Source organism: Salmo trutta, chromosome 17 (assembly GCF_901001165.1).
Source record: "Salmo trutta chromosome 17, fSalTru1.1, whole genome shotgun sequence".
NCBI lineage: Eukaryota > Metazoa > Chordata > Actinopteri > Salmoniformes > Salmonidae > Salmo > Salmo trutta.
In genome coordinates this window covers 3,174,907-3,185,521 of record NC_042973.1, presented here as the reverse complement: position 1 = coordinate 3,185,521, position 10,615 = coordinate 3,174,907, and the positions used below count along the sequence as shown (strand labels likewise).

General features: G+C 39.7%; 1 protein-coding gene and 2 non-coding genes across 3 annotated transcripts; all 3 read right to left on the bottom strand.

Annotated features, from left to right (window-relative positions):
* Positions 1–4,212: 4,212 nt before the first annotated feature.
* Positions 4,213–9,649, bottom strand: im:7152348 (E3 ubiquitin-protein ligase RNF186). The gene is made up of 4 exons (XM_029695405.1): positions 9,344–9,649; positions 8,145–8,999; positions 5,666–5,776; positions 4,213–4,945 (listed from the first exon to the last, which is right to left on the bottom strand). Exons 2-4 carry the CDS (start codon positions 8,528–8,530, stop codon positions 4,900–4,902), a joined length of 543 nt encoding a protein of 180 aa, XP_029551265.1. The 5' UTR covers positions 8,531–8,999; positions 9,344–9,649; the 3' UTR covers positions 4,213–4,899.
* Positions 9,650–10,303: 654 nt separating this feature from the next.
* Positions 10,304–10,375, bottom strand: trnap-ugg (transfer RNA proline (anticodon UGG)). The gene has a single exon. It is a non-coding gene; the product is annotated as a tRNA-Pro (tRNA).
* Positions 10,376–10,542: 167 nt separating this feature from the next.
* trnap-cgg (transfer RNA proline (anticodon CGG)) lies at positions 10,543–10,614 on the bottom strand. The gene has a single exon. It is a non-coding gene; the product is annotated as a tRNA-Pro (tRNA).
* Position 10,615: the final 1 nt, after the last annotated feature.

The following is a 10,615-nucleotide window of genomic DNA, read 5'->3' as shown; positions in this document are numbered from 1 at the left end:
TGGAATGGGGCATGTTTGTTTACTATTTGGAGAAAAAACATCATGAAAGAATTTCCAGGCAGTTTCCACATCAGGAATAAGATCAATCTTGCTCCAGTCAAAATTAAACAAATCATGAAAGAAAGACTGCTCATTAAAACTATGAACATTTCTCTTACGAATAAAGCGTGGGTTTGTCTTAGGAACCTTAGTATTTTTAACAGCAACAACAGCACAATGGTCACTTAAATCATTACAAAAAACACCAACCGCAGAATATTTATGTGGAACATTTGTCAATATCAAATCAATCAGGGTAGTTTTCTCTGGATGTTTGAGATTTGAGATGAGATTAGCTGAGGCATAACCTGCCACAGCCTGTTCACCTCCAAACCAGAATGACAAGAAATTAATCCTGCTACCACAGTAAGTCAACACTGAGTAAGCATTTGGCCTATTTGTTGGTTCTCTAGTTCACCAATATCAGCATATGTCTAAAAGTAAACTGACCTCTGTCTTTCAGCTCGTTTGTCCTCAATATAACTGCAACAGCCTTTCACAGTGCCAGTATAAAGGCCATGTTAATTGTGTGACGGCTTAAGAGTGTTTGTCTGTGTATTTAAGTGTGTAGGTCCATACAGTGTATGTCGGTGGTACTCATCGCGCGGCCCGCAGGCTGTATGCGGTCCGCAAGTCCTTAAATTCCGGCTCGCAGTGATACAATAACAACGATACAATTTCAATTCAATGCTTTAAAATAGCTTCAAAATAAAATCCACACTCTGTTCATACCTGACAGACAGTTTGTTAATTTACTAAAACTCAGAGCACTCACCACATACAACCCAGACATACTGCAACATTTTAACTGTGATGCATTTGTGTGTGTGTGTGTGTGTTGGAAGAGTTGAAGTTGGAGTTTTTGAGTCAAGATTCAAGGATATCATGGAGTACAAAGAGTTTTTCAACTTCATTGAGAACCCCTTTCATGTGCCAGTGTCACCTCTGAGAGTGAGATAGTGGAGCTGCGGACAAACGATACATTGCAAGGTGAACTAAGATCAGGTGTTACCCATTTCTGGAGCAGTGTGCGCAAAAGGTGACATCATTTTTTTGTCAGCACTTATTCATGTGAAGAAACATTATCTTTTTTTTAACCAGGTAAGTAAATTAAGAACAAATTCTTATTTAAAATGACGGCCTACCCTGACCAAACCTTCCCCTAACCCAGACAACACTGGGCTAATTGTTCAAGCTCCCTATGGGACTCCCGATCAAGGCCGGTTGTGATACAGCCTGGGGTTAAACTAGGGTGTGTAGTGACACCTCTAGCACTGCGATGCAGTGCCTTAGACCGCTGTGCCACTCGGGAGCACAACAATGAACATTGTGAAACAAAAACAGAGAAACAGACTGACTAATGCACCTGGATTGCCTCACAAGGATAGCAACAACAAACTAAACATTTAGAATGAATTATATTTCGCTCATCCAACTCATGAGGTAACCCTTAATACGGGGTCTTATTTAATGCGATGTAGCCGATTTGAGGTGTGTATGTATATATTTGTGATGTGCTGTACATCAAATCAATTGCATGTGCTCTGTTGCTCTGAATTTGCTCTCAAATTAATAATATTGGAAGGAAAACTACTACAAATTTGAAGATCTGTGAGGCCCACTGAATGATTGTCACAACCCAAAGTGGCTCCCGCATACAAAAACAAAACGAGTAACACTGGTAAATATGCACGAGGCATATATAGCCAACGAGAGAAAGCCCATCTTCGCTAGTAACATAAGCATTTCGCTGCACCTGCTGTAACACCTGCAAATCTGTGTTACGCGACCAATAAACTTTGATTTGATCTACAAAACAGGGATGATGATCCTATGTTCTGGACTCATAAAACGTTGAAATCATCACAGATGCTCAATATAAAGAAAAGAAGGCATAAAATTAACTTCCATAGCTGAGTGAGTGTTTTCTGTTATCGTTCTGTCGTACAGCCCTCAGAGTAAGACAGTATTTTAGCATTGACAAATCTCCCACTTGTTTTCCCAGTCCTTTATTAAGTGGTATACCGGTATGTGTCATGGGTCGATGATGTGGAAAGGAGAAACTAGGTGAGGGAAGTAGTCGCTATTCTAGTACCTCTTTCACAACTATAGGAGCATAGAAATACAATGAATAGAACAGGCTTGGAAGCTCTAACCCTGGTAATATGACCGGTAACCTCATGGGTACACTCTCAGATTATACTTCTATGATTGCCCCCATGGAGAAGTAACCACTAGTACCTGTTTCAGAACAATAGGGCTGTGTCTCATTACATCCAACTTTTTCCCTACTTAGGGCCCGATTCTAATTTAGATATTGATACCTTTCCTACACAAGCCTTTCCTACACAAGCCTTTCCTACACAAGCCTTTCCTACACAAGCCTTTCCTACACAAGCCTTTCCTACACAAGCCTTTCCTACACAAGCCTTTCCTACACAAGCCTTTCCTACACAAGCCTTTCCTACACAAGCCTTTCCTACACAAGCCTTTCCTACACAAGCCTTTCCTACACAAGCCTTGTGTCTACAGATACACCGTATTAATGATATGTAGACACACCTCCTCCACACCTTCATTAATACAGTGTATCTGTAGACACGCCTCCTCCACACCTTCATTAATACGGTGTATCTGTAGACACGCCTCCTCCACACCTTCATTAATACAGTGTATCTGTAGACACGCCTCCTCCACGCCTTCATTAATACAGTGTATCTATAGACACACCTCCTCCACGCCTTCATTAATACAGTGTATCTATAGACACGCCTCCTCCACACCTTCATTAATACAGTGTATCTGTAGACACGCCTCCTCCACGCCTTCATTAATACGGTGTATCTGTAGACACGCCTCCTCCACACCTTCATTAATACAGTGTATCTATAGACACACCTCCTCCACGCCTTCATTAATACAGTGTATCTATAGACACGCCTCCTCCACGCCTTCATTAATACAGTGTATCTATAGACACACCTCCTCCACGCCTTCATTAATACGGTGTATCTGTAGACACACCTCCTCCACACCTTCATTAATACAGTGTATCTGTAGACACGCCTCCTCCACACCTTCATTAATACAGTGTATCTGTAGACACACCTCCTCCACGCCTTCATTAATACAGTGTATCTATAGACACGCCTCCTCCACGCCTTCATTAATACGGTGTATCTGTAGACACACCTCCTCCACGCCTTCATTTATTTAATCTCCACTCCCCCCAAACCGAATAGCAGGTCAATAGCATTCTATTCTCATGCTTAAGTTCAAGGTCAGAATACGCATAGAGAGAAAAGAGCTACGTTCCATATACTTGCCCTTAACCCGGGTCGGAATCGGCCCCTTAGTGCGCTACTGAAGACCATGGCCCATAGGGCTACAGTCAAAAGTAGTGCACTATATTGGGTTATAGGGAGGCATTTGGAACGCTGACTAGGAGTTGCCTAATTAAGCAATAAGGCCCGAGGAGGTGTGGTATATCGCCAATATACCACGGCTAAGGGATGTTTTAAGCACGACGCAACGTGGAGTGCCTGGACACTGCCCTTAGCCCTGGTATATTGGCCATATACCACAAACCCCCCCGAGGTGCCTTATTGCTATTATAAACTGGTTACCAATGTAATTAGAGCAGTAAAAATAAAATGTTTTGTCATAGCCGTGGTATACGGTCTGATATACCATGGCTGTCAGCCAATCAGCATTCAGGGCTTGACCCACACAGTTTATAATTGTGAATACTCTCCCTCTATTGTACTCACAGCTGAGTTGACACTATTCAACTGCACCATATTTCCATTGCGAACGTAACTACCGACCATCTGTTCAGAGAGTTTCTGATAGAGGGTGAGGATATAAATTGGTTCATTGTGGTAAGGTTATATGTCTTTTACTGAGTGACTGTAACATTCAAAACAAAACACACAAGTTACTGCAGCACGAATGTTGCGTCTTATTATGAGGGGATTTAAACGAAAGGCTCTGGGATGGCCCGGGGATGCATGTTGTGTAGGAAACTATGCAGATGACTGTGCTCAGACCATCTGAATAAAACCACATGGTGAAACTAAACTCATTATCAACTGAAGGACCACTGATTAACCACAGTGTAAAGGTCAAATTACTTCTGAACCCCATGAACACAGAACAACACATAAACTTTCATATTTTCAAATAGATTTTATTTTTTTATTAAAGATAATATATATAAAAAAAATTGTTGTGAATGCAAAAGCTGATAATAAATTAAACGCTCTGTTTGCAGACACTTGGGAAGGAGGAGGAGGAGGAGGGGGGGGGGTCATCCTCAGGAGGCCATCTGTTAAGAGAGGGGGGGGAGGGGGGCCAGCAGGAGGGAGTGGTTGGAGGGGGTACCCTGGTTTCCATTGGGACGTCTGTCCTAGAGACAGCTGAACCAAATCCCACTGCACCAGCTGTGGGGAATTAAGACTAGAGTAACCAATGGAGAAGAAGACAGGACCACTGGGGCAGTTTCACTGTTTCTCAACAATAAAGGCTGTCTTGTCACAGTCAGACACACATGGACGCATACTGGGTTCTCCAAAAAACGTATGTCCTAAATGCCACCCTATTCCCTATATAGTGCATTACTTTTAACCAGAGACCTATAGGGACTAGGGTGCCATATTGGATAGTGACCAACTGTCTCTGAGCTGTTCTTAACAGTGTTGCCTGTTGACTGTGGGGAGGGGGGGGGGGGGGGGGGTCGTCAACTGGTAATCTACACCTCATTGTTCAAAAGATGCAAATGATTATATCAGAGAGGAAGTGTAAACACTCCACTGTTGATACAGTACACGTATATCTCCCTGCGTCCAGCGCGTGAGAGACCTAAAAAGTGTCAGCAGCTGGAAGCCTGCGCCAGGATTTCATCTCCCTGTTGGGGAAACATCAAAATACATAACATTAGTGCACATAGCCATGCTCACAAATAAATTAATATTCCAAGTGAAGCTCAAATTAATATATTCAAAATGTCATAGTTTCACTTTTGCTTTCAATCATCATAAATGTAATAAACACAAGGTTAATATGGCTGGAACAGAAGATAAGTATAGAAATTGCTCTACCTTGATTATATAGGAGAAATTCCTTCTAAATCACGTTTAGGATATCTCAACATGTTTTGATCACAGAGGGGAGTTAGTAGGATTTATGTGTGGATGTTGAAATGTTTTGTACTATAGTACGCAACATCAGCTGGCCTTCCATATACAGATTTTAATTTGAGCTAGTTTGCTAGGAAAATAATCATGCAGCAACAGGAAAGGTGAATTATTTTGTGAATTGAAAATTAATGGATATTTTTTTGTAGGAGTTGATACATTTTTTTGTTTGGTGCAAATCAAGTCTGACATTTTAAAGTGTAAATTACAAACTTTAGAAGCCTTTTTAAAGCTTGAATAGACGAAAAGTTTACATTTCCTGCAGTGCAGGAAAATTATCAGCAACAAAAGGGTGATCAAATCAAGATCCTACATCTGTAGACCAGAGCTCCTGGTCTAAAGTAGTTCGTTACATAAGGAATAGGGTGCCATTTGGGATGCGGAATCTAACGATAAAGCAGATGATCCAACACAAGGTGAGGATTACTTACACGTTGGCACAACTAGGCACAATCCTCTCTTGATGCTGTGGTTTTGTCAGACTGAATTTCCTGAGGAAGGCCGGAAATTTCAGCATTTTTCTAGAGCGCTTCGACGTAGGGCTGAGAGAGAGAGAGAGAGAGAGAGAGAGAGAGAGAGAGAGAGAGAGAGAGAGAGAGAGATTTGGTGAGTAACAGGAACAGGCCAAAGACAGTGAAGGAAGTGTAGTCATGTTAGGTATTTGCCGTTAGGACATTGTTTGTGGTTGAAGCAGTATTATTGTTATGCAGTGTCTATTATTGTGTCATCACGGTACTGTTTGCAGCCTAGATACTGGTCACCATCTATGGGCTAAACAAATGTGTTTCTAAATATCCAGACTCCTCTATTATGACACTGAGGATAGGGGCATATTGGTACGGAGGCTAAGACAGAGGAATTTCAAGATTTAAGTGAACAGAGGTGTGTGTGTGTGTGTGTGTGTGTGTGTGTGTGTGTGTGTGTGTGTGTGTGTGTGTGTGTGTGTGTGTGTGTGTGTGTGTGTGTGTGTGTGTGTGTGTGTGTGTGTGTGTGTGTGTGTGTGTGTGTGTGTGTGTGAGCGTTTATGTTTTTGAGGATAATACTAATCTACAGTTCACTAGTTTACTACAGAATTATATAGTAAATTCTGTGGTATTCTATAGTAAACTGTAGTATTCTATAGTAAGTACTGTAGTATTCTATGGTAAGCATTGTAGTATTCTATAATAAACTGTAGTATTCTATAGTAAGTACTGTTGTCTTCTATAGTAAACTGTAGTATTCTATAGTAAACTGTGGTATTCTATAGTAAGTACTGTAGTATTCTATAGTAAACTGTGGTATTCTATAGTAAGAACTGTAGTATTCTATAGTAAACTATAGTATTCTATAGTAAACTATAGTATTCTATAGTAAACTGTAGTATTCTATAGTAAACTATAGTATCCTATAGTAAGTACTGTAGTATTCTATAGTAAGTACTGTAGTATTCTATAGTAAACTATAGTATTCTATAGTAAACTATAGTATGGTATAGTAAACTATAGTATTCTATATTTAATACTGTAGTATTCTATAGTAAGTACTTTAGTATTCTATAATAAACTGTAGTATTCTATAGTAAACTATAGTATCCTATAGTAAGTACTGTAGTATTCTATAGTAAACTGTATTATTCTATAGTAAACTATAGTATTCTATATTTAGTACTGTAGTATTCTATAGTAAGTACTGTAGTATTCTATAATAAACTGTAGTATTCTATAGTAAACTATAGTATCCTATAGTAAGTACTGTAGTATTCTATTGTAAACTGTAGTATTCTATAGTAAACTGTAGTATTCTATAGTAAGTACTGTAGTATTCTATAGTAAACTGTAGTATTCTATAGTAAACTATAGTATTCTATATTTAGTACTGTAGTATTCTATAGTAAGTACTGTAGTATTCTATGGTAAACTGTAGTATTCTATAGTAAACTGTAGTATTCTATAGTAAACTGTAGTATTCTATAGTAAGTACTGTAGTATTCTATAGTAAGTACTGTAGTATTCTATAGTAAGCACTGTAGTATCCTATAGTAAGCACTGTATTATTCTATAGTAAGTACTGTGGTATTCTATAGTAAGTACTGTAGTATTCTATAGTAAGCACTGTAGTATTCTATAGTAAGTACTGTAGTATTCTATAGTAAGTACTGTAGTATTCTATAGTAAGCACTGTATTATTCTATAGTAAGTACTGTAGTATTCTATAGTAAGCACTGTAGTATTCTATAGTAAGTACTGTAATATTCTATAGTAAGTACTGTAGTATTCTATAGTAAGCACTGTAGTATTCTATAGTAAGTACTGTAGTATTCTATAGTAAGCACTGTAGTATTCTATAGTAAGTACTGTATTATTCTATAGTAAGTACTGTAGTATTCTATAGTAAGTACTGTAGTATTCTATAGTAAGCACTGTAGTATTCTATAGTAAGCACTGTAGTATTCTATAGTAAGTACTGTAGTATTCTATAGTAAGTACTGTAGTATTCTATAGTAAGTACTGTAGTATTCTATAGTAAACTGTAGTATTCTATAATAAACTGTAGTATTCTATAGTAAGTACTGTAGTATTCTATAGTAAGTACTGTAGTATTCTATAGTAAACTGTAGTATTCTATAATAAACTGTAGTATTCTATAGTAAGTACTGTAGTATTCTATAGTAAGTACTGTAGTATTCTATAGTAAACTGTAGTATTCTATAATAAACTGTAGTATTCTATAGTAAGTACTGTAGTATTCTATAGTAAGTACTGTAGTATTCTATAGTAAGTACTGTAGTATTCTATAGTAAACTGTAGTATTTTATAGTAAGTACTGTAGTATTCTATAGTAAGCACTGTAGTATTCTATAGTAAGCACTGTAGTATTCTATAGTAAACTGTTGTATTTTTTCATGTGGGTCAAGTGAAGAAGGCTCACCATTCTGCCTGTGATGAGGCCTGCGTCTGTCTGTTAGCCTCCACTCTCTCCTCCTCCTCTTCCTCCTCCTGCTCTTCTTCTTCCTTCACCCCCTCCTCCTCTTCTTCCTTCACCTCCTCCTCCTCCTCTTCTTTGCTCTCAGGTATGTAGTCCCAGAGGCGTGAGTTGACCCACAGCGCCTCCTGAAGGCTGAGGCCGCGCCCTACACAAGTGGTCTGGCGGCACAGCGGGCAGCACACGGTGATCATGTCACTCTTGGGCTGGGACATGGTCTCTAAGCAGGTGGCACAGAAGGTGTGTCTACAGTGGAGCACCCGGGGGATCCGGTCCTGACGAGAGTAGGGCTGATAACACACCCCACACTCCATGTCCTCACACAGAACCATGGCCCGGGCTGGACAGCGATAGCTGGACCTGGACTGGAAGAGCCTGGGTGGTGCAGAAAGACTGTAGAACTGGGCTGGCAGGCCTACCTGGCTGGAGGAGTGGAGGCTACGAAGGCTAGTCTGGAGGTGACTGGGCAGTAGGCCTGACAAGGATACCTGGACCTGAGAAAGCCTGGTCTGGAGGGGCCTGGGTATAGGCTGCAGAGACTGGAGCACTGGGTAATAGGGCTAGACCACGAGACACTGGAAATCTAACTAGATACTGGACACCTAACTAGATACTGTACACCTAACTAGGCAGGCATTAAACTAGGTGGGGAGAAGCCAGATTACCTGTCTGTCTGTTTGTGTAAGAGGAAGAGGAGTCACTGGGGAGATGGAGGTACTGCTGGGCCAGCAGAAATTGGGCTAATGATTATTGTGTCCCAGCTTGTTTATTTTGTTTTGCAGTTCTTCTCTGTTCTTCTCTCTGTGGTTAAAAAATATTCCAATACAGCTGAACCAGTCATTTAATCCTTTACATGCAGAGATATACAAAATGAGTGACATAAATGAAAAGTGTTGTATGTCCATAAACAGTCACAAAAACTTTTAGGTTAACTGGTTTAAGAGGTTGTCACTGTCACATAAAACGTTAGTTATTTACAAGTTCTCGCTAATAAGTTTTAAAGGTTTAATCTTCAAAATTTAATTAGCTAATTAATTGTTACAAAAAAACATATCATGACCATTTCTGTTCAAAATGAACATCACGCTAAGATTAAACTTCTAAATCAATAAAAAAAGGTTACTTTTAAAATAAAATATACTTACAGTAAATATGGAGGAATATTCCAGGAAGTTAAAAGTGATGGTCCTGTAGTTGTTATACGATAGAGAGATAGAAACAGAAAGACAGACTCTACTGTCTACCTCCTTTTCAGAGTGTCTGTGTGTTGTAGGGGGCAGTTTTGGGTTGTCTCTTTTCTAAGGGCAGGCCCAACCGGCACAGCAGCTGTGGCAGCCAGGGGATGGCCTGCCGGCCTGCCTGCCTGCCTGCCTGTGTGAAGGTTTACTAGCAGCCTGGAGGGGAGGAGGGGTGACTGGGCTCTAAGCTGTCTGACTGGCTGGGAGCTCACTCCCTTTGTTTAGGTTGCCTGACAGTGGGTGGTGGAGGGGGAGGGAAACCTTTTTCAGTGCAATATTTACTGTTAAATTCTAATAGAATTTTGTTGTTTTTGTTTTGTCTTCTCACTTTTTAACAAAATTGTTTATTTGTCTTGCTTTGGGGAATGTAAACATATGTTTCCCATTCCAATAAAGACCATTTCAATTGAAAGAGAGAGATTTTCGCCACTATGGCCTATTTATTGCCTTAACTCCCTAATCTTACTACATTTACACACACTGTATATAGATTTTTTTATTGTGTTATTGACTGTACGTTTGTTTATGCCATGTGTAACTCTGTGTTGTTTGTGTCGCACTGCTTTGCTTTATCTTGGCCAAGTGGCAGTTGTAAATGAGAACTTGTTCTCAACTGGACTACCTGGTTAAATAAAGGTGAAATAAAAAAATAAAAAATTACTGTCAAACATAAAAGCAAAAATAATGTAAGCCTAAATCCAAATACCTCTTTCTCTATCTGCAGCAGAAATTGGGCTGATAATGATTGTGTCCCAGCTTGTTTATTTTGTTTTGCAGTTCTTCTCTCTGTGGTTAAAAATATTCCGATACAGTCATTATATCGTTTGAGATGAACGCGATTTATGTCGTATCGGGACTGAAAAAGCAGGGCTCGTCCGGGATTTGAACCCGGGACCTCTCGCACCCAAAGCGAGAATCATACCCCTAGACCAACGAGCCACGATATAACAGTTAGAACATTTTTACAACATATAGATAGCAAATACCGTCATTTTTAAGACCGATTGGATACCACATATGGCATTATTAAACAACATCTGCAGATGTCACGGCTAACGCATAGTTAACGTCATTTCGATTTAGCAAACATCAAAGTAAAAAAAGCAGGGCTCGTCCGGGATTTGAACCCGGGACCTCTCGCACCCGAAGCGAGAATCATACCCCTAGACCAACGAGCCA

Excerpts from the sequence above, each read along its gene's own strand:
- im:7152348 (XM_029695405.1), bottom strand. The coding sequence starts at position 8,530 with ATGGTTCTGTGTGAGGACATGGAGTGTGGGGTGTGTTATCAGCCCTAC. Across the intron at positions 5,777-8,144 it reads GCCTCATCACAGGCAGAATG|CCCTACGTCGAAGCGCTCTA; the intron begins GTGAGCCTTCTT and ends TCTCTCTCTCAG. Across the intron at positions 4,946-5,665 it reads GTGCCTAGTTGTGCCAACGT|GGAGATGAAATCCTGGCGCA; the intron begins GTAAGTAATCCT and ends TTTCCCCAACAG.